Raw genomic sequence first — 24,787 nt, 5'->3', positions numbered from 1 at the left:
GAGATACACTCGAGAAAAATTATATTCCAGTAAAAGTAAAAGTGCTCCCTGTAAACTTTTACATGAGTAAGTGCACAAAATTATTCAACTTCAATTGTCTTTTAGTATTCAAAGTACTATGATTTATTATAGCTATGTTCGAAACAGAGCGTGCGCTCAAACCTGATTGGTGATTTGCTGTGTGTTTGCTACGTTTTAGCCACTCGCGGTTTCGCAAAATGTAGTTAAGCAAAAATGTAATATTATATATATATATAAAGATATTTGGAAATACTTCAGTAAAGTACAGACATTTAAAACAGCTACTTAAGTACAGCAAAAATTACATGTACTTCATTACGGTCCAGCATTGGTTATGCCCAAAGCAGATACTTGCATACATGTTAGTAACAGGTAATCTATAGTGATGTGCAGTCTTGTGGAAGGGTATATGGTTTTAAAACAGGAAGTAATGCGAGCAGTTAAAAACATTATTTGTGTGTTTTGTTAATCACGATTGCAGAAATAGCCAGCATTAGAGACTTCTTTTGTTGATTATTTAAATAGAGTCGCTTACAACTCCACTATTAGGTTTGTTGTAAGGCTGTAAATTGGATGTAAGGCTGTGAATTGGACATACAGTAAGGCTGTAAATTGGACATAAGGCTGTGAATTGGACGTAAGGTTGCTCTAGATAATTCTACAGTATATGAAATCTGTCATGTAATACTAAGGAAGGTAAATACAACTGCAGTTCAGGGTCTTTAATAAAGCAACAAACAAATCCAAATGATGAGGGCATAGCGTGGGTAAGAACCAGTCTATGTTCATGTGATGTTGAAGCAGACTTTAAAAGGGCAAAATGAGATTGAAGACAATAACAAAAACAGATCAGGGATAAAAGTAATTAGGCTTGGTGAAGTCACTGTAAGATTTTACTTGCCCAACAGACATATAATAGTGAGAATGTGTTTAATTAGCGTTGGCAAAGTGTGTGGTGTGGTGTGGTGTGGTGTGGTGTGGTGTGCAGCTGGAATTTATATTTATGACAGCCATATTTGCCTTTTGTGGTGGATGCTGGAACTGGACTTCCCAGCTGGCTAAGAACTGACAGAATTCTCAGAAATGTTGATGTCCAATGGGGGATTTCAATATTGCCAATGATCGATTTGTATGTGACTTAATGTACCAATAACAATCAAAGTGCGGTTCAGTGAACTTCCAAGTGTCCTCAATGTGCAATCCTAAGCCTGGCTCAAGGACCTTTAGAAGCCGGGCATGACTAAAGCTCTGAGAGTTGCTTCCTGTTTTTAATCATGCACTGGTTCATTTTGAGTGTTTCAGAGTGTGGAGCAGCGACGGAGGCCTACACACTGTAGTGTGTTGATGAGACAATTAGGAAATGACTTACAGTTTTGTGAATAATTTTTTCAGCTTCAATAAATAAAGGGCAAACAACTCCAAAACATGATTCAGGCTCACTAATCAGAATCAGTAACAGGCTCAGAGGTCAGGACTTCAGCAAACAGGATAATTAATACATGACATCAATAAAGAAAAAAATGCCAGAACCAGACCAGCAATCAGAGAATAAACAGACTCAGTATCGACAGATGAATTAGGACAAACTTCGCAAAGTTCAAATGAGAATCACTTAATACATAAGTCTATGGCACGATCTATGTAATTAAGCACAAGTTTGTGTGAGGTCTTGGGTTTGTAAGTCTACAGATTATGACATATAAAATAGCAATATCTGATAACCCTATTCAGATGGGACGCCACCATCACGCTTCACTTTTGAAATGGTTTTAGGCAGGTGATGAGGGACTGCCTGGTTTCCTCCAGACATAACATTTAGAATTGAGGCCAAACTGTTCAATTTTGGTTGCATCAGTCCAGTTAAAAATGCTTCTGCTATGTGAAAATAACATATACAAACATTTGGTGTATGGTAGGTCTGTGAGCAGAAACTCCTTGCTGAGGAGAGAGGTCAGAAAAGAGTGACCCAGAAGTTTATGGTAACATAAATAACCACTTTATATGACAGAAAAGGAACTCAGAATGCATAAAAGACAGATAAAATACAGTTGGAGGCCACATTGGGTTCCACTAATGCTAGCTAAGAATTTCCTGAATCAGGAAAACTTTTTTCAGATGGTTTATGTAAAAAAATGTATGAGGTTAAATATTACGCGGCTTGTTAAATGTTGCAGAACTACATATCTGAAAAATCTGGTGTCCCAATACTTCTTTCTACACATGGTATATTATCAGGTAGCTGTATTTAGCTGAGGAACTGTTTAGAAATGTAAGTGTAAGCGATGTAAGATCAAGTTTTTGTATTTTGGTGTTGTAATGTTGCAAGAAGCGATGCTATACTATAGATATCACTGGTCAGCATTATCTTCATGCAATTAGAACAGGTTTTTGTGACGAAATAGTTATGTGTAAGGGAGATAAAAACATTTTTTAACCGTCGCCCAGTTCAGACACATGCCGTGGCTTGTTTTCAGTGTGTGGAAGACGCTGATCCTGAGTCAGTTTACCTCAGGCGAGTCGTCATTTATTTTCTGTAGCGTTCAGAGGTGCTCGGCTGGCATGCTGGAACAGGCAGCTCAACATCTCTGAACTCTGCTTCACCCCCTTATTAGATCATGGGCTGCACGAGCAGTGAGGTCAGCACACCATTCACGTTATCAGCCTCAGGGACGGTTGTTTTTCTCTCAAATTTCAGGTGCGGGAGTTTGAGAAAGCGATTCTCAAGTTTATGATTCATCAAAGCAGTTCTTTGATATACAAATCGACCAGATGTGCGGTATAACATGTACATAACATGTAGTAGAGGTGTAAAACAATATCGAAACACGTGAGTAATGCTATATTTTGTTTGGCGATACTGTATCGATTCCCAAAAACGCAATAACGATGTTTAAAAAAAACTTTTACAAGATTAATGGCAGTTGTTTTATTTTGACCGTATATCCTGACTGCTAAATAGATAGCAGTCTACTTATCTCTAAACTTAGCGTTAGCGTTAACGTCCACCTGTTTCCTCGGGTGCTGCTGTTTTGCGTTGACTGACTTGTGCCGAATGCAGTATTTATTATAATATATAGTTTATAGTTAATATATAAGGCGGGAAATATGTTAAAATTATATAAAAAAATTGCTGTTGCACTCTTTTTTTTTGCACTCACGCTGCCACACACATAAAACCACACAGCTGCCACATACTTACAGCCTGTCTTCCGTTGCCTAATCACATTCTGCACCTTTACAGAAGAAATAATAGTCAAGTCTATACACTTGATGCCACTGAGGTGTGATACAGGTAAGGCTGGCACAGGTTTCATGTTATGAGTAGGTTTAAAGGGTTAGGGTTACAGGATTCCTATACATATTTCATTTTAAATTTCCATACCTTTCCAGACTCAAATATGCAGACTTGCTGAAAAATTTTAAGAGCATATTTAACATATATGATTTTAAATTTAAACTGTGTTACGTTACAATCTCTGATGAATGTCAGAGTCAGAATCTCTTACGTGTTTTTCAATGTGTTTAGTTGCACAATAGGGGGCGCTGTACTGTCATGTCAACTATTGCCTCACAACATAACAACCAATCACAGCTGTGCAGATCCGGTCTAGCAGCGATCTTCTGGCAGCGCTAAGAGTCTGCTCCTAACTCTTAAAAAAAACACCTTTAGGCCGAGTCCACACTGATACGTTTTCATTTGAAAACGCATATTTTTCTCTCCGTTCTGGTCTTCAGTTCGCACTGAGCCGCCGTTTTTTAGTCAGTGAAAGTGCCACTTTTTGAAAACGTTTTTGCACTGCAGTGTAGACTGTGAAAATGGAAGCATTCGAAAACAATGACACATTTTGAGTCATTGGTGGCGACATTTCAAAGAGCCGAAGTAAATAAACAGCAGGCGGAAATGATGCGGGTCGAATCGTTTTGCTCGTGTGCAGTACAGCGACGTAAGTGTTTTCAGACCTTTCAGCGTGGAGAAGCAACTTTTGGGAAACGATTGAAAACAAAAGTGTGAAGGTGGAAAGTTTTTAGACAAAAACACCGTTTTATAATGTATCCGGATAAGTGTAAAAATTGCCTTTGTTATATTATGCTATATATACTGTACATATATATTATATTTTAAAAAAATGTAATAACAGTGGTCCCCCTGAACTCGCGGGGTTACGTTCTAAGACCCCCTACGAGTTCAGAAAATTATGGACGCACCCCGCAGTCCTTATGGTACCTTAGATATTTGTCACTTAAATACAAGATTTTTTTTTTTTTTTTATGAATTTCTCAGTGAAAACAGTTTAAAATGCTATTCCTAACGTTCCTGAACATTCGTTCCCGCTGCAGATTCCAGCGAATGTTGAGAACCCGCGATTTTTCCGAGCCACGAATGATCATTGGTTGACTGTATAATCTTTCGGCTTCTCCCATTAGGGGCGCCACAGCGGACCATTCGCATGTTTGATTTGGCACATGTTTTTACGCTGGATGCCCTTCCTAACGCAACCCTCCCCATTTACCCGGGCTTGGGACCGGCACTAAGGCTTGTGCAACCCTAATGGCTGGGGTCGGTTCCCTGACCGGGGATCGAACCTGGGCCGCAGCGGTGAGAGCGCCGCATCCTAACCACTAGACCACCAGGGAACCTATTGGTTGACTGTATATATTTTAGAAAAGCGAACAGGGCAATAATTTGTAAACAAAAATATTTCTCAATACTCAGTGTTTTTTTTTTTGATCCTGGGTTAGCAGTGTCATTTAAGATTGAAAACAAAAAAGTTTTTGCTAAGATTTGCACATGGTGGTGTGTTCTTAATGACAGCTTTTCTAAAATAATATCCTATTCCAAAATTATCCTAATATATCACTTTGCTTACCGTATTCAACGTTTTGCAAAATATTGTAACCCCCTGTATCGTGATCCGTATCGTCTAGCCGGATACCTGCTGATACACAGCCCTATAACACGTTTTAAACCATTCGATTTGTATATTCTACGCATGTCATGATCTCAAACATTATACCAAACATTATACCAAACATGTGTGATGAAGTGAAGTTTGCATTTTTCACCCGTTATTAGCGCAACTAAAGGCCACTCATAGCAGGACTATATTAATGGCTGTCATTTATAAGTCGATAAATGTGCTCAAAGCGAAGAGCTTTGTTTTCCACTCTGAGTTCATTTACTCTTCAGGGCTATAAAGGAAAAGAGAGCCCTTGAATGAATGTAGTCAACGACCATCACCCTGCTCTCACAGGGTAAAGTAAAGTACTCATCACTGCGTACATTCTTTTGAGGTACATAATTATTGCGTCCTGCATTGCCACCAAGTATCTTCATGGAAATCCATCAATTCAGGATATAAATGTTGATGAAAAGGCAAGCGTTAGATAGACGAATGCTACACTCAGAAAAAAAAAAAGTTTGCAGGTAGGTGTAGAAGTTGAGGTTTATCAGAACATCAGGTTTCAGACACAGAAGTGTAGCACTTGCCAAAAACACACATGGCTAATTTCCCACTGGTAGCAAAGCACGGTGGCTTGGGAGTCTGTAAACAGCATTCTGGGCTTTATCAGTGACACTGTGTTGCGTTAAAGAAGAATCCAGTCTGGAGTTTACTGCACAAATTTACAAATTCCAGCCTGTTTAGAAGGAGCGCCGGGGTATTTTATCCCCAAACACCACCCCCACCCTCTGCTGCTTCACCGATGGAGATAAATCACACAGGCGCTTTTCTACTGAGTCATCCCTCACTACATTCTCAAGAATGCTTAATGCTTGGTTTCACTCATCCCCTTTGCTAGAAGTATCACTGCCAATCAATTAATGATGCTTCGTTCATGAATGATTCATTCATTACGAACGAGTCTTTGATGTGACTCAGAAGCGAGAGTCGTCTCAAAGAGGAAAAAATCACAAAATCTCTGTAAGGAAACAGGAAACAGTATGGATTAGTTAATCTCATGAGTCCTCTGATCCGAGTCGTTTGTTCTTTTATCACGTGATTTCCGTAGACGCCGCACAATGCAATAGATCTTTTTTTTTTTTTACTACCGAATCTTGACATTATTGTTACAATAATTACGGGAGTTACACGATAAAAGAATCAACGACACGAACAGACGACATGACATTTAGCTGCATCGTCATATTTCCATGAAACTATAGCCAAAGTTTGTGTATGTAGATGTGTTGTGGGATCTGCTTATTTGAAATGTAACATTTTTTTGATTGCAGGTATGAAATGAACCAAATGAGTCAAAAAAAAAAAGATTCGTTCAAACAACCAAGTCACTAAAATGATCTGATCTGATCTTCACTAGAATCAATACAAAATGCCCTCTGACTGATCATCTTCCTATCATCATGGGATGGGTGTGGTCTCTTTGAGGCTGACTCCGCCCCATCCATAGAGCTTTTTCCACATTTTGTTATGTTACAGCCTTATTTCAAAATGGATTAAATTCCTTATTTTCCGTAGAATTCTACAAACAAAATTATTATTATTATTAGTTAATTTTGTAATTATCATGTTCATAGTACATATATATTCATCTGTATATTATATTCAAAGTACATAAACATCTGAAAATTACTGTTTATAGTCCTATATTACCATTCTATTTAACTTATGTAAATCATGTAAAACAGTATATATCCTGCACTTGCTGGTGTTGCACTCTGTTTAGACCCAAACTGCATTTCGTTACCTTGTACCTGTACATGTGTAATGACAATAAAGTTGAATCTAATCGAATCTAATCTAAAACCCCATAATGACAATGGAAGTATCCACCATATACAGTACAGTGCACAGTAAAACAAAACAAACTACATGAATTAACAAGATGATGCAAACTACATAAAGTGTGCAAACATATTTCAGTGCAAACAACACAGCCAGATATTGAGCACAGTCATATATAATGTATGTATATACAGCATTTGCAGACTCTTTTATTCAGAGTGACTTACAATTATATGATTTATTCCTCCCAGCAGGCTTAAGAGCCCCTGCAGTCATGGCTTTGTAATGCACAATATATAATACAATCAAAGTTAATAGTAACCATATAAAGAAACCATTAAAAGTTTAAAAAGACAAATAAAAGAGCTTTAAAACTTCACTGGGAGACGATGAAGTGAAACGAGACTTGCGAGATGTAATCGTTCTTCCTTGTGCCTGGAAGCAACCTTGCATCATGATATAATAGAGAAAAATCTATTTCAAATTGGGAAACTTTTGCTTTAGTACATTTCAACGTGTACATCAATACATCACTTATGTCAGGAGGAAACATGCCTTCGCCCTTTAAAGCTGAAACATGAAAAGAACACAAGCGTAACCTGTGTTGAGAGTACGCGAGATGTGTTAGTGCAAATAAATCGTCATGTAGTAATAAACACGTGAACATGTGGTGGTTCAGCAGCAGTTATTTGTCTAAATGGGAGTACACGTGTGAGAGTCCACGATATTGTGGAGTCGAACGTTTTCTGGATAGAAACCGTGACGCAGTCTGGATGTGGGGGTCCGAATTTACCAACCATATTTACCATTAATGTAAACGTATAGAAGGAACAGTTTCTAGTCCGATGCAGAAAGAGATCTGATCTAAATCAGCACCATTCGAGAGTGGGAGTCTGATCCACTTTTCGAAAAGGAGCTCGGTGAACCAGTTGCCCAATTCCGACGAGCTTGTTTCAGAAATTATCTAATTAGATTGGATTGAATCGGCTGTGCGTTAGTGTTCTGGGTGCTGAACCTGACGGACCTTCTCCTCTTTCTCCATCTCTTCACTTTCTCGCTCCATGGTTTGTGCCTCATGTATACACATTGTATCGACGGAGCTGATAATCTCATATATAGAAATGAGGTGTAGATTATTATTCTAATCTCTTATCATCTCCGGGTTAATCAGTAGAATAGGAACCCGTTTGCATTTGCGTACTTGCATATGGGTGTGCTAATACATGGGAAGGCATTTTTGCATAAAATATTTTATCTACATAACAATTATGTAAATACTGCAAAAACTACTGACATATTTCTGAATCCACCGTGTCAGTATTTCCTTAGTAACCATGTTTCCAGACATTATGCCGTCATTGGACCTGCTAGAAAACAACGAATAGAAATAACCACAGGTAATAAATACACCTGTAAATTAAAATATTGATAAAGATTCGGTTATATCAGGGTAAAATAATCAATTTGCTCTTTTTTTTTATAAGGATAAAGACTTCATGGAGTGCTCACTGGTGTTTACTTATTAAGTTCCTAGCATAGGCTTGGTCATGTGACCTATTAATGCTGAAGCATTCAACAGAGAAGGAAACGAAATGAAAATCATATGCCACGTGAAAACATCGTGAGCACACTTTCATCTCTAAGAACGCTCCATCGACCATATAATGGGGGGCAAAAAATTTGTGGACACCGCAGCGTAAGATTCCTATGTATGTTTTTTTGAACTTTTCTGGGAAGATGTTCCACTAGAAGATGTTCTACTAGATTCTGTGTTGTTTGGTGACATTCATTTAGCCACGAGGGTGTTAGTAAAGTCAGGTTGCTGAGGAAGATTGAGGGTGCAGTCAGTGTGAAAAATTCATCCCAAAGTTCTTCAGTAGGGATAGCAGGAGATCTTCCACTCCACACCATCTATATCTTCATGGAGCTGGCATTTGTGCTCTTTGTGTCATGCTTTAACAGGTTTGGGTTTCCTAATTCAAGTGAATGAATGAATGTTAGCGCTTTCAAAGACGTCCAATACAATTGTTTTGTTTTGATTTGTGAGAACAGTTTGTGGAAGAACCACACATGGCTGCAAAAGTCAGGTGTCCCAAAACTTTAATCTATATAGTGTCTGATTTTCTCATTTATAATCTGCCCATAGAGCCATAGAGTCACCATATTTTAGCTGTAGTAAGCTGTACATCTCAGTTACAGTAAGAAAATAACACACTTGACCTACTGTTTCTTTGGTTGTGGTTAGAAATGTTGTGATCAGCACAGACTGTAGGCAATGCTCTGTTTTTGGGTTAAACATTGCTTTTGTTTTGTCTGCTTTGGGAAGAAGCTGCTTAAGCAAGCTAAATTAAGGTACACACTTACAGAATAAGTGTGTGTGTGTGTGTGTGTGTGTGTGTGTGTGTGTGTGTGTGTGTGTGTGTGTGTGAGAGAGACCAGAACAACTTCAGTTCCTTTGAGCAAAAAAGCCAGTGGAGTAAAAAAAAATTATATATATTTTTAAAAAGTATCTGCAGCTGACAACTACTAATCACAGGATGGACGACCAGATAGAAGCAGCAGCCGCATGAGAGATGTGACCCAGTTTAGCATGCGGTCTACATGGAGGAAGTTCTCAGATTGTCTACGATGAACTTTCCATCACCTTGCAGAATGCGCATCCTGTCTCAGGCATGAGTCAACGATCATGACACTCCTAATACTTCTTTTTATAAGGCTTCTCTAATCACGGTGGGGAAAAACATGAGTTATTATTATTATATTTTACTCAGTTATTTATCCAGCTAATCAGCTCAGAACTCAAATTTGTTGAGACTGAGTGAACATCTGCTAGTAATGCCAGCTAGGAGAAATGCCAGGTGTCCCAATACTTTTTCCCATACCGTGGACATCAATTGATAAAACATATTTCCCTATTGCATGATTTTGGAGCAGAGTAATCCATCATTCTCATTTTTTTTATTTAAACACTTAATACTTGTAGAGCTGTTTGGGGTTTATATAGAGCACATGCATGCTTAAATCTCATAATGAGCTCATTACAGATAATAACTGATTAGCTTTATTTACAGTCCCAGTTTCAGCTTTGTAAGCATTCCTGACCTCGTTCATGCAAGCGACTAGCGACTTGTCTTGGAGGAAGAACAGGCTGACTTGTAAACAACTTTTAATATGATTACTGCGCTGCATTACAATATCACGTGCTACAGAATCACGTGTATGCTAGTAAATTCATCTTTTACTCTACAGTGTTTTTAAGTGATTAGGGATTATGTCAAATGTGTACCTAAGAGATAATTCACATTAATCCATTTTTATCAGTAACATTGTTAGGGCTCTGTTTTACTATTAAAACAAGCTTTCTGTTGTTCTTCAAATCTTTTCTTTCAGATTCAGTCCATGTCTATATATATATATATATACAGTACAGACCAAAAGTTTGGACACACCTTCTCATTCAAAGAGTTTTCTTTATTTTCATGACTATATATATATATATATATATATATATATATATATATATATATATATATATATATATATATATAAAACTACATTATTATATATCCAACCATATTCCAACCAAATTGTTTATTTATTATTATAGAGCTCTGACCCTTAACCCTACAGAAAACCTTTTGTGGCTAAATGAATCTCACAGAAATTTCTACAAAATCTAGTAGAACGTCTTCTCAGAAGAGTAGAGGTTATTATAACAGCTAATAAGGATTCACTGTGGTATGGGATGCTCAGAAAACATGAATCTTTTGCTCAGGTGTCCACAAACTTTTGTCTATATACAATAATTTACTTGGAAATTCATCTTTGATGTTAGAAATGCAGAAGCAGCTGTTGAATTTGAGATAAAACTGGGGAAAATAAAATAAATAAATAAATTTTATATATATATATATATATATATATATATATATATAAAACATTTTTTTTTTTTGGCCTAATTGTGCATCCATAAGATGAACAAGCACTTAAGACAATGTTGTTGTAAGTGTACCCTAATATAATTAAATACATTTATAAATAAATAAACACATTTTAAATGTTTGCTGTTACATAACAAGTCAGGAGGAGGTTTTGACTTGTTTTCTCAGGTCATGGAAATGTTTTTGATGCTTGTCAGTGATAATCACACATACCCTGTAGATGTGGTGCAGTGATATTAGTTAGATGCAGATTGTTGCTGTTTCCCAAGCTGCATTTCCTGCCGTGGTTTTCAGGTTGCACTGTCTGGTTTTGTTTACATTACACGTGTAGTACATGCAGAGTTTTTTCCCTTGTATCTGATTTTTACTGTGGTTTATATAGGCGTTAGATCTGAAACAGGTACACTGTAAGAAATCATGGCTTCCTGGTGGTGTTGGGGCTTCAAAACTAGGCCATGGTTTCACTGCTTGCAAAGAAAATAAATAATAACCGCACACAAGCATGATTGGGATCAAGCACATTGCAGCGCTGCGAATCTAAGAGCCTTTATACAAATGTGACCGCCACATAAACCTCAGATAAGCTTCCGAACCAATAGCCTTGTTTTGTTCGATTTTTATTTGCTTTATAAAAAAACGAAACCTGCATGTGTGCAGTAATTTGAGCAGCAGCACACAGCCTGACTCCGCCCACAGACTGGAACAGAATGGAATTTGAAACGTTTTAGCTAAAAATGTTTCCACGGTAAAGGTGATTTTTGCAGAAACGTTTCAGATTTCGTTCTGTTCTCCAACCTCGGAGGTTCTCCGACTGCAGGTGAGTGAGTGCCCACTTCATTAGCTGCACACATACATGTCGGCCTGTCCGTATATGAACGGTCGATGGAGTTAACTAAAGAACCAACTAACAAACGAAATGAATAACTATATATATATATATATATATATATATATATATATATATATATATATATATATATATATATATATATAGTTTTTATTATTTATTTAATTATATTTTTTATAAAGTTGATCAAAGTAAGCGTGTGTTGTGTAAAATTAACAACATAAAAAGAAGGAAAAAAGCAATAAATGATAATTATAATAATGAAAATAAAATTTAATAATAATAAAATCTCTCTCTCTCTCTCTCTATCTTTCTATATATATATATATATATATATATATATATATATATATATATATATATATATATATATATATATATATATATATATTTATAGAGCGAGAGAGAGAGAGAATATTGTATATATATATATATATATATATATATATATATATATATATATATATATATATAGAGAGAGAGAGAGAGAGAGAGAGAGAGAGAGAGAGAATATTGTATATATATATATATATATATATACAGTACAGACCAAAAGTTTGGACACACCTTCTCATTCAAAGAGTTTTCTTTATTTTCATGACTATATATATATATAGAGAGAGAGAGAGAGAGAGAGAGAGAGAGAGAGAGAATATTGTATATATATATATAAAACATTTTTTTTTTTTTGGCCTAATTGTGCATCCATAAGATGAACAAGCACTTAAGACAATGTTGTTGTAAGTGTACCCTAATATAATTAAATACATTTATAAATAAATAAACACATTTTAAATGTTTGCTGTTACATAACAAGTCAGGAGGAGGTTTTGACTTGTTTTCTCAGGTCATGGAAATGTTTTTGATGCTTGTCAGTGATAATCACACATACCCTGTAGATGTGGTGCAGTGATATTAGTTAGATGCAGATTGTTGCTGTTTCCCAAGCTGCATTTCCTGCCGTGGTTTTCAGGTTGCACTGTCTGGTTTTGTTTACATTACACGTGTAGTACATGCAGAGTTTTTTCCCTTGTATCTGATTTTTACTGTGGTTTATATAGGCGTTAGATCTGAAACAGGTACACTGTAAGAAATCATGGCTTCCTGGTGGTGTTGGGGCTTCAAAACTAGGCCATGGTTTCACTGCTTGCAAAGAAAATAAATAATAACCGCACACAAGCATGATTGGGATCAAGCACATTGCAGCGCTGCGAATCTAAGAGCCTTTATACAAATGTGACCGCCACATAAACCTCAGATAAGCTTCGAACCAATAGCCTTGTTTTGTTCGATTTTTATTTGCTTTATAAAAAAACGAAACCTGCATGTGTGCAGTAATTTGAGCAGCAGCAGCACACAGCCTGACTCCGCCCACAGACTGGAACAGAATGGAATTTGAAACGTTTTAGCTAAAAATGTTTCCACGGTAAAGGTGATTTTTGCAGAAACGTTTCAGATTTCGTTCTGTTCTCCAACCTCGGAGGTTCTCCGACTGCAGGTGAGTGAGTGCCCACTTCATTAGCTGCACACATACATGTCGGCCTGTCCGTATATGAACGGTCGATGGAGTTAACTAAAGAACCAACTAACAAACGAAATGAATAACTATATATATATATATATATATATATATATATATATATATATATATATATATATATATATATATATATATAGTTTTTATTATTTATTTAATTATATTTTTTATAAAGTTGATCAAAGTAAGCGTGTGTTGTGTAAAATTAACAACATAAAAAAGAAGGGAAAAAAGCAATAAATGATAATTATAATAATGAAAATAAAATTTAATAATAATAAAATCTCTCTCTCTCTCTCTCTCTCTCTCTCTATCTTTCTATATATATATATATATATATATATATATATATATATATATATATATATATATATATATATATATATTTATAGAGCGAGAGAGAGAGAGAATATTATATATATATATATATATATATACACAAGATTTTCTCTCTCTATATATATATATATAGAGAGAGAGAGAGAGAGAGAGAGAGAGAGAGAGAGAATATTGTATATATATATATATATATATATACACAAGATTTTCTCTCTCTCTCTATATATATATATAGAGAGAGAGAGAGAGAGAGAGAGAGAGAGAGAGAGAGATTCTCGCCTGGATTTACGCCTGATGTTCCTCAGAAAGGACGTCGTTCTTATTACAGAATTAACTCTGGGTGGTGCGACTTTAGCTCAGTTTAATTTCTTCTTTTTTTCTTCCAAATGATCATTTTGATGAAATACAGTAGACTTTCTCTGCTCAACTAATGTAGAAACTAACAATATGAAGGAGATAATGCTCCAAAACAGTTTTGCTTCAGTAAGATTATTAGATTTTCATTGATACTGACAAATGAATGCACCAAAAAACCTACATACACAAGCAGCAGGACAGCAAAACCTACCATGCTGCGAAATTGCTAACTAGCTCAATTATGGGATAATTGGAAAGTTTTTTATAACATAAGCAAAGCAAACTGATATTGACTTCCCTTGATTATAATAAAAGCTGTGTGTTTTGCTGAGAAGCATCAGGATCTATTGCTCACCCTGAATAGGATGGTTGTGTGTGGGATGAATATACATATGTACTGTATTTTAGCAAAGCAGAAATTTGGTTGCTCTCTTTTAGTTTCAGTGGAATTGGTGGTTTGTTGGAGTCTGTTTTTTTACATTTTTAAGCAATTTTAGCTGGTGATAAATTCGCTTTGAAAAAAATACACTTTGAAACCATTTAGAAGGTTATTGTGATGTCAAAACTCGAACTCGGTCACATACGGTGCATTGACAGAAAATTTTTCATACAAATTACACAATTAAATAACACAAACCCTTCTTTGAGATGACTTTAACAACTCTCTTGCATTATAATTGTAAGTCCATGTATAGTTTCTGCCTGTATTTCATTTGAGGATGCCAGAATTTCCTCCCAGAACTGTTGTTCAGAGCAATACTGCATGCAATACTGAGCTTCCCTTTGAGGAAAGGTTCTCAGTTGGGTTCTCAATAGGATTGAAGTCAGTGGATGATGGTGGCCATACACCATAACTTGTTTCTCTTTTTATGCCCATAGCAATTAAAAATTCAATGGTGTTTTATTGAAGGGTGTGATGATGCGTTGTCCTGCAGAAAGTGAAAGGGTCCTAAAGGGTCCTACCATCTCAATTCCCAATATTCCAGCCCATATCATCACTCCAAGACCTCCTTGCTGACGTCCCAGTCTTGTTGGAGCAGGGTGGCCATCCAGAGCTCCATCCTTCTGTACCATCCAGTTTAGCACACCATTCACCAACAAAACAATAGCTCAATAGTGGCTTTTTTATAGTCACTCTTTTAATACTATTCATTTGTCTGACAGAAATCTTGCTTAGTAAGCCCTTATCTCATCACATCACATTCTTCTGTGCTGTGTCACTCACAAATCTTTTGATATTTTGATGGTCTCTGTTCAGTTTCTGAGATATTTCAAGTGTTTGCATGCCTTTGGCAAGACATTGCACTATTTCACGTTTTTTATCTGCAGAAAGATCTTTCTTCTTCTCCATATTGCATCAGAACTGTAACTTGCTTAATAATGTGGAAGAACCTCTTTAAGTAGGTTTCCTTTTTAACTAAGATCACCTGGAAAACAAACCAATGAACCTGTCTGAGCTTCATACCTGTTATTTCAAAATATATAAGAAAAAATAAATGCTATCTTTGGAAAAACTTAAACCTAAATCTTTATTTTATTAAAATCCTACTAAAATGCGATAGATATATAGATAGATAGATAGATAGATAGATAGATAGATAGATAGATAGATAGATAGATAGATAGATAGATAGATAGATAGATAGATAGATAGATAGATAGATAGATAGATAGATAGATAGGCGTTTCTATAAAATGTATGCTTCTTGAAAACAGTAAGCAGAACGTGAGGTAATACTGTGTGTGTGTGTGTGTGTGTGTGTGTGTGTTAAGCTTAGGCAGTGTGGTGACCCTTCAAGGACTCCTATGAGGTGATCCCCACCTTAGCCACCCTCAGGCCCCCCCACCTAACGTCAGCAGCAGCACGACAAAGGGATGTCACAAGCATTTCTTCTGAGCCTGATCATTTTCTTCTCCTGCACCCAGGTCAGCTCACACATCTCTCTCTCTCTGTCTCTCTCTCTCTCTCTCTCTCTCTCTCTCTCTCTCTCTCTCTCTCTCTCTCTCTCTCTCTCTCTCTCTCTCTCTCTCTCTCTCTCTCTCTCTCTCTCTCTCTCTCTCTCTCTCTCTCTCTCTCTCCTTCATCTTTTATGTGTCTTTTATTAACCAGCACTGGAAGCTCTCCTGAGACCATCATCTTCTCATTTTTTAGGTGTTCCTGCACACCAACAACAGATTCAGTTAACAGAGAAATCGAATGAATTATTAATAAAAGGAATAAAACACACACACACACACACACACACACACACACACACACACACACACACACACACACACACACACACACACACACACACACACACACACATATAAGTCGAATTATATATGAGATGTCCTGTGAGTTCCTGCTGAGGTATTTAAAGAGCATTCACAGCAGTCTGAACAAAGCCAGCTCTGCCTGGGTAATAAGAGGAACGCTTGGTACGCTTGTGGAGTTTTATTTACCAGCAAAACCTTACTGTTACCACCCTGAAGTGTTTATTTATCCTATAGCAGCGAACCCTGAAGTGTTTATTTATCCTACAGCAGAGAACCCTGAAGTGTTTATGTTAACAGTTAAAATATATTCTGTTTATTCAATAATTGCACATTCCTCTTTTTGCTCATTTGGAGCATCTGCAAAACAAGCCAGGTTCTGCTATCACTTACGTTATAGCAGCTATCCACAGTCAATACATCACCAACCTCCCTTTTCCTTCTTTTTTGTCTTTAATAAGGCAAAACAATAAAAGTATAAACCGATCTTACTCTTTTATCACAGTCTGTTAAAAGCATTTTTTCTTACAGAAAGCATCACCATGTCAATTATCAGAGGTTTGTCTTTGTTAAATAACATGAGTAAGAGTTAGTGGATTATATATAAGCCTATGATTTGCCTTGCAATCAGAACTACTGGACCAATCAAATCTCATCTTAGCTAACAAGCTAAGCATGTTGTAGTCATGTGAAAGTTTTTTTTAACTCTTATTAACAAAACCTCTTACTTTGTACAAAGTCAACCTTGCAATCCATAGAAAATTATTAGTAGCATGGACATAATAGAATGTGCAGGTTGAGCAACCAGAGTTATTGAGTGTCAAGTGAGCCAGCAAGGAATTATTCTTCCGAAAGTGAGCCACCCAGGAGTCAGTAAGTTAAGACTGAGCCAGCCAGGAAAGTTAGGAGTGAGCAGGCAAGAAATGAATGAATAGATAGATAGATAGATAGATAGATAGATAGACAGACAGACAGACAGACAGACAGACAGACAGACAGACAGTTGCAGTTTAGCATCTAACAGAAGTGCAAATAGTATCAACTATGTAAGTATACATACGTATGTGTGTGTAAACATATGTACAGTGAATAAATATAAAGGCAATAGCAGTAAGGAGATGTGTAAACATTGTTGTTTGTACAAGTCAATGGTTATAAGGATACGGCAGTAAAAAAATGTGCTGACACTGTTGTAAAGGTACCACAAGTAAAAAGGTTATAAGGCTTTTACATTGAAGAATGTGCAAGCTAAATAAACAAGTACACTAAATATACATGGATGTGAAATAATAGGCAGGATGTACAGTAAGGTATATATAGATATAGAAAAATGTACACACACAATTCAGACTCAATTGAGTCAGCCTGGAATCAGCAATTTAGAAGTGAGCCAGCCAGGAGTTGTTCAGCCTCAAGTGAGCCAACCAGAAATCAGTAATTTAGGATTGAACAACGCCAGGAATCATTTAGAATCAAGTGAGCCAGCTAGAACTCAGCAAATTAGGAGTGAGCCAGTCAGGGGAAGGCAACAGTTGTCAAACCTCATGATGTCTTACAACCACCTACTAACTAATGATTTAGGTGGTATGGATTTTTGGACTGGGTACACTAGATTGTATTAGGTTAAAGAGACAAAGTATTGCTTGTAGTTTAATTTTATAAAACCCTTACTGAAGAACATTTTCTGTAACCACACAAAGAAAAACATTTATTTCAATTTTAATTAAATTTTTCTCATTTAAATCAGTGCTTTATTATTACTGTTTATCTCACAGGTGTCCTCTGCCTTGTCCATGAAACTTTTAATGAGAGAGTGGATGAACTATGAAGATGAATGTCTCAAGAATAACAGCAGAGAACCACAAACCACGGGTGAGCTTCTCTTTTCTGTGTTTTCTTATTAGAGCTTCGTATAACCGGAGTGCTGATCAGATAGATCAAAGCCTCATTAACCTTGTTTAAGGTACATATTATCCACTAGTATTTTGTACCACCATAAAAGCACTCACTGATTAGAGATCAGACTCTATTGAAGAACAGATTTTTTTAAAGCAACTTCTAGAGAGGCAAGTCCTTAGCTCATATACTTTGGCTAAAATATACCAGCTGGTCAAAAGTCAGAATAACATAAACAAAAATATAAAAAAATAAAAATAAACAAAATATTTAGGAATTTCTTAAAGTTAAATTTTTTAAAACAAGGAATATCCTAAATATTAAAATCTTCAAATTTTTTATTTAGACTTGATGGCTGTCTATCTGTTTCAAAGCTGGTTGGCCATCTTAAAAGTTCATTTTGAGCTAATTTGACTAATTTGACCATTGCCAAGGCTCTGCACTTAGTTCCTAGGAGGTAAAAGCATGTGCAAGATGACCAGCCAAGAGTGACCCATCTGGAAGTGAGCCACTGAGGAGCTTCAAAGACTCCCATCAGCCATTAGTGGATTCCAGTAGTTGAGTTTTATTATGTAAAGGGACTGAATCTGAGTTTTTTATGAGAACCATAATTTATCAATGACTCTTCTGACTATACATGACTCTGTTATGCAGGTCTTATGTGTAATAGGACGTTCGATAAATATGCCTGTTGGCCAGATGGTTTGCCAAACACCACGGTGAGCGTCCCCTGCCCCAAGTACCTGCCCTGGCACACAAAAGGTAAGAGTCTATACACATCACTTTTTTGTGTTTACGAAAATGGGAAGGTCAAGGTCATTTGTAGAACATTTTAGAATAGCATTTTATAAACCTATACTACAGGTTATTCTACAGGCAACCAATTTCATCAAACAAAAACAGTGTGTGTATAATAATTTGTCCATTACAGTCCAAAATGGCCTGGTTTATCTGGAGTGCAAAGCTGATGGCCAGTGGGCCAAACAGAAGAACGCGAGTGAATGTGAAAGAAATGACCTGGAACAGATTGAAACGGTACTTGTCTTGTACAGCTCTAAAAGTGAATTCACAACATCATTGTGCTGTGGACAAACAAGAAATACTGATTTATATGTGTGTGGGGATCTCTGATTCGATGTTTTTCAGCAATACTATTTCAAGATCCTTAGTAAATTCAGGGTCATATACACTGTCGGATATTCCCTCTCACTGGGAGCACTGGTGCTGGCACTTGGTATCCTGGTGGCCTTCAGGTAAGTCCTACAACCAAGCCTATTTATTATATAAAGCAAACAGGCAGCTATACTACGCTGTGATATTCCCCAAATATCAGCAAAGAAGGCCCACTCTTAGTGTCTTTTACATGCCCTTAATTGACTATCACCTGTGATAATAAAATTAAATGTGACAAAATCACCAGATGGTTCCTGTGCTACATTGCACAATTCTATAGACAACTTCAGTTCATTTTTTTTGTTTTTATCAGTCCAAATCAGGCTTTTAATTAGGCATTTCTGGAGCTCCTTTGGCTTAGTTGTGCCTTACAGCTTAGTTTAGCATCTCATTGACTAGAAATCTACAACTCAAAACTCATGGCATGCATGACCGTTTCCTGCAATTCAGTTGATTCAGAGTCAAATTTTCTTCTCACTGTAAACAAAGCAAGCTGGAGTTATTTAGAAGGTCCACGTGTACATTTACATTCATGGCATTTGGTAAATGCCCTTATCCAGAGCGACTTACAATTGAGCAATTGAGGGTTAAGGGCCTTGCTCAAGGACCCAGCAGTGGCAGCTTGGTGGTCCTGGGATTTGAACTTGTTACCTTGTGGGGGTTCACAACTCAATAGAGAACTAACCAAAAGCTAAAATGCACCAGGGTTAAATTCAGGTGAACAAATCGATGTGTGTCAATTTGTTTATTATCCATGGTGCTGTGATATTTTCAGGAAGCTGCACTGTATGAGGAACAACATTCACATGAACCTGTTTGCCTCCTTCATCCTGCGAGCTGCAGCCATTTTTATCAAAGATGCATTGCTGGAGAAACCCAACATCAACCCCGGCACCACCACGGACCTCGAGATGGACCTGTTCGTCAAGAACGAAGTCAGAAATCACTCACTTTGGTTCTTTACAGTACCATGTCCCATGTCAATACGATCATACAGTCAAAATTTTTAATCTTTTGGGTTTAAAGAGTCACATCATCTAAATATTTTATAACATTACATGCATGGCGCTAAGGGGTTATGGCTGTTTAATCTGTATTTCTAGACACTGTAACTGTATGTCCCCTGATTTCCTACCACCATTTTAGCTGCCTAATCCATTTAATTTGTCATAATTAGCCTGTCTTGGTCTGAGGGAGAGGTCAAAACAACATCTTTTGTAGTCCTGGATAATTGGCTTTAATTGTTAGTCACATTGTGAGAAGATTAATTGGGGAAAGAAACTTTTCTCTATGCAGTGCTGTGAAAAAAATATTTGTCACCTTCATGATTTTTAATTAAAATTAAGGTTTTGTAGTAAAAGTGCGGACTTAAATCCGGTCGAGATGCTGTGGCATGGCCTTAAACAGGCTGTTCATGGGCAAAAATCCTCCAGAGTAACTAAAATAAAACAATTCCTCCACAGAGATGTGAAAGCCTCATTGCCAGTTATGGCAAATTTTTGATAGCAGTTCTTGCTGCAATGGTGGCACGACCGGTTATTAGGTTTAGGGGCAATTACTTTTTCACATAGAGACAGGCAGGTTTGGAGAGCTTTTTTCTTCATTTTTTATCTTTATCTTTTTATCTTTATGTAATGTTAAAAAGTACGTCAAATATGAAAACACTTTAAAAAATCAGGAAGGGGGCAAATACTTTTTCACAGTCTTTGTTAATTATTACAGACAAAAAAATTCCTTCATCTACATTACAGTGAGATACCACTTCTCGATCTGATTTATCTCATTTGTTAAACTGAGCAGTTGACAGCTAGGGGCCTTGCTTCAGGGCCCATCAGTAGCAGCTTGATAGTGCTGGTGTTTAAACTCACTATTTTTCTAGCAGAGGTCCAACACTAACCACTGAGCCTCACTTTCCCTTTTATAGTTATAACGAACCACAGAAAATGTTGAATTCGTGATTGGATAAAACAAATAATAAATGCGCTTTAGTAGTTAAATTCTTGCCATTGCAATCAAAGATAGAATGACACTGGATTAAGGCAAACTAGCTGAAGGTACATTGGTGAAAATTGGTGGAAGTGGATAAAACATGCTAATTAACAGTAAAAAGCCCTTATTACCTCGTTTTGTGTTTTCTGTATGAACAAATACAACAATGATGTTGATGATGTTAGCCAAACATTGAGACAATTACTGAAGGACCTTCACTGAGTATTCTGGCATAGAGGAGACATTATTACACAGTCTGTTACAGAATTTAGCCGTGTGACTCCAGTAAGTAAGTTCCGTTTTTGGCCTTTTGTCCACACCAAGGCAGCGTTTTCAGTCAACTAAAATGACATACAAAAGCTTTTTTTAAAAAAACCCTCAAAATCGCAGTCTGAACTGTGAAAAAGGAGGTTTTAGAAAAACGGTGGCGAATTTGTAGTCATTGCTGCGACGTTTCTAAGAGCCGGGATAGTAAATACGATGTGGGTGCGGAGCGTTTTTAGACAAGAACGCCGTTTTTCAAATTGATCCAGATTAGTTTGGACGTAGCCATAATATGAATTGTTTTCTTTCCAGAACCTTGTCAAGTCCTTTAAGAAACACAGCATTTATATCTAACTTATACATTTATGACATGCCTCTATCCAGAGTGACTTACAATTATTTTATTTATGCAACTGATTAATTAAATGTTAAGAGCCTTGCTCAAGGGCCCAACAATGGCAGCTTGGTGGTGCTGGGAACTCACGTCAGTCTGAGTAGACGTCCAACAACTATGACCTACCACTTAGTGGAATCAGTAGTAAGGGAAGTGGTAGCTAAGAGATAAGGGCTCTGGGTTACTGATTGGAAGGGCGACAGATCAAGTTTCAGTATTGCCAAGCTGCCACTCTTGGGCCCTTGAGCAAGGCCCTTAACCCTCTCTGCTCCAGGGGGGCTGCATCATTTAACCCCAGTTTCCTGGCATTGCTAGAATATGCGAAGAAAGAATTTCACTCTGCTTTAATGTACATATGACACGTAAAAAGTACTTTTAGTTTAATCTCTTGTGTCCTGCAGGTTTTACAGCCAGATGTTGGCTGCAGGATTGCTGTAGTGATGATGCAGTACAGTATCATAGCAAACAGCCACTGGCTGCTGGTGGAAGGGATCTATCTGCACAACCTGCTAGCAGTCACTGTGCTGACTGAGGGGAACCACTTCAGCATCTACCTGTGCATCGGCTGGGGTGAGGCCTTCACTATTGTACAACAAAAACACAACTTTAACACATGGACAGATCTTGAATTAGAAGCCTTGCCATTCCTGCTCCAAATAAATCGCTATTCAGGTTCAGCAGTATTTGAGAATTCTGCCTGTGACAGTTCCTCAACCTCAGCTACATCATTCCAGTTCATAATTCCTCTCAACTAAAGTGTTTTTTGGGACCATTTTGAATAATTACGTCAGTACACGCCTGAGATATTTGCTAATAAATTAATTTGTTCCCGAAATTTAGACAAACTACACGTCTGCAGGTCATTTCCTTATTTTCATATGAAAAATAAAACCACCTTCAGTGACTTTTCTCCAGGAAACCAAGCTGACAAAAGAAAAAACCTGCATCTGGCACATTTTAATAATGTATTCATATACACTTACACCCCTAGTGTACATTTTTTCAATAATAAATAATGTTATCCCTCTGTCCAGAAATAATGTTTCCTCGCTTCAAGTGTAAAATATTCAAATGAGTTTTGTGTTCTGTTTGGTTACAGGAGCACCGCTGATCTTTGTTCTGCCCTGGATCATCGTGAAGTATATCTACGAGAACGAGAAGTAGGTTTTTAATAGGTATTCGAAAAATTATTTTAAAACTTATGTGAGACAAAACAATGTTGATCATTGATTAGTCGTTATAAGCAGTAGTGATCAGTAATTGGTTGTTGTAAGCAATATTGATCAGTGATTGGTCGTTTTTAAGAAATAGTGAATATGTGATTATAAACAATAGTGATCATTTATTGGTTGGTATAAACGACAGTGATCAGTGATTGGTCGTTATAAACAACAGTGATCAGTGCTTGGTCGTTATAAAAAATAGTGACCAGTGATTGGTCGTTATAAACAATAGTGACCAGTGATTGGTTGTTGTAAGCAATATTGATCAATGATTGGTCTTTATAAACTACAGTGATCAGCGATTAGTCGTTATAAACAATAGTGATCATCGATTAGTTGTTATAAGCAGTAGTGATCAGTAATTGGTTGTTGTAAGCAATATTGATCAGTGATTGGTCGTTTTTAAGAAATAGTGATTTGTGATTATAAACAATAGTGATCATTTATTGGTTGGTATAAACGACAGTGATCAGTGATTGGTCGTTATAAACAACAGTGATCAGTGATTGGTCTTTATAAACAATAGTGACCAGTGATTGGTCGTTATAAACAATATTGATCAGTGATGGGTTGTTATAAACAATAGTGACCAGTGATTGGTTGTTGTAAGCAATATTGATCAGTGATAAGTCATTTTAAGAAATAGTGATCTGTGATTGCATGTTTTCCGATGAGCTAATCGTAACTTGACAATCTTAAAAGTTGAGACATGAATAAACCTACCTAGGAGTCTTAAAGAAAGTATGGGGTAGTATACTGTTATTAATTAAATTCAGTCAAACAGAGCAATTGTAATTCTCATTACTATTGTAATATATAAACTATATCACGGTTCGCGCCGGTTCGTGAGTGGACGGTGGAGCGTACGCTGCTGCGTTTGCCTGCCGCATAAGATTTTCTTCTTTTTTTTAATGATTTATATATATAATGTGTGCACTCACACTACCAATGTTTTTCTATAAGGGGAAATGTTTAGGACAGATGAACCCTCTATTTCAGAAAAACAAACATAAATCTTTGAGGAAAATAAGATTCGGAATTTCAAACTGGAAGGCACACAATGTTGTATAGGACGTGTCTGGATGCTGTAGCATTTAATTTTCCCTTCACTTGAGTTTGGGGAGAACCAAACTTATTCCAGCATGACAATGCCCCTGTGCACAAAGTTTGGTCCATCAAGACAAGCTTTAGGGTGGAAGATCTCCTGCTATAGAGCTCTGACCCTCAACCCTATTTGAATTAATTGGCCCTCCTAGGCCTCCTTATTTCATCTACATAAGTACCTGGCTTTACAAACACCCTTGTGTCTGAATGAGAAGAAATCTCCACACACACTCCGAAATCTACTCAAACATCTTCCCAGAAGGGTGAAGGTTTTTATAACAGCAAATGGGGACAAAACATGGAATAGGATGTACAAAAAGCACAATCTTTTATGGTCAGGTGTCCACAAATTTTTGCCTGAATAGTGTATATATGTAAACAGTTCTTCTGCAGGTGAATTAGCTCTGTTGAATGTTGAAAACTCCATCCAGTGTGATTTTGTGTCTGGATCCAGCCCAAAGTCAGAGGACCGTCACTCCGCCTCACAAGCAGCTGCTATAACAAAACAAAAACACAAGAGATGTACAAGGTACAGGAATGTGAGCTACGCCATGGCAACTACTCGGGCCGTGACAGTGATGCTGCGCAGATGAGCTTCTTGTCTTCTGAAGGACTCGCTGGGAAAAAGTGTGTTGCGTTCTCACAGTTTCTGCAGCTAAGCACATATATTACACAGTGCCTCTTATGCTCTGGACGGCTT

General features: G+C 37.0%; 1 protein-coding gene across 5 annotated transcripts in view; it reads left to right on the top strand.

The window, feature by feature from the left end:
- gcgra (glucagon receptor a) overlaps positions 1-24,787 on the top strand; it is a 75,282-nt gene that overhangs the window by 40,980 nt on the left and 9,515 nt on the right. For 2 of the 5 annotated variants that reach the window (XM_046835482.1, XM_046835485.1), the window contains exons 2-9: positions 15,559-15,711; positions 17,820-17,916; positions 18,595-18,702; positions 18,872-18,975; positions 19,087-19,193; positions 19,889-20,048; positions 22,162-22,330; positions 22,860-22,920. In XM_046835482.1, coding sequence (XP_046691438.1) covers positions 15,661-15,711; positions 17,820-17,916; positions 18,595-18,702; positions 18,872-18,975; positions 19,087-19,193; positions 19,889-20,048; positions 22,162-22,330; positions 22,860-22,920 — 857 coding nt within the window. In that variant the 5' untranslated portion in view covers positions 15,559-15,660. Of the gene's footprint in view, positions 1-12,963; positions 13,051-15,558; positions 15,712-15,937; positions 16,210-17,819; positions 17,917-18,594; positions 18,703-18,871; positions 18,976-19,086; positions 19,194-19,888; positions 20,049-22,161; positions 22,331-22,859; positions 22,921-24,787 lie in introns of those variants that run through there. The other 3 variants (XM_046835487.1, XM_046835484.1, XM_046835486.1) reach the window with 3 other exon arrangements.

The sequence above is a fragment of the Silurus meridionalis genome, chromosome 22 (genome assembly GCF_014805685.1).
Source record: "Silurus meridionalis isolate SWU-2019-XX chromosome 22, ASM1480568v1, whole genome shotgun sequence".
In the NCBI taxonomy this organism is placed as follows: domain Eukaryota; kingdom Metazoa; phylum Chordata; class Actinopteri; order Siluriformes; family Siluridae; genus Silurus; species Silurus meridionalis.
The sequence above is the reverse complement of the archived record's forward strand: the minus strand, read 5'-3'. Positions and strand labels throughout refer to the sequence as shown.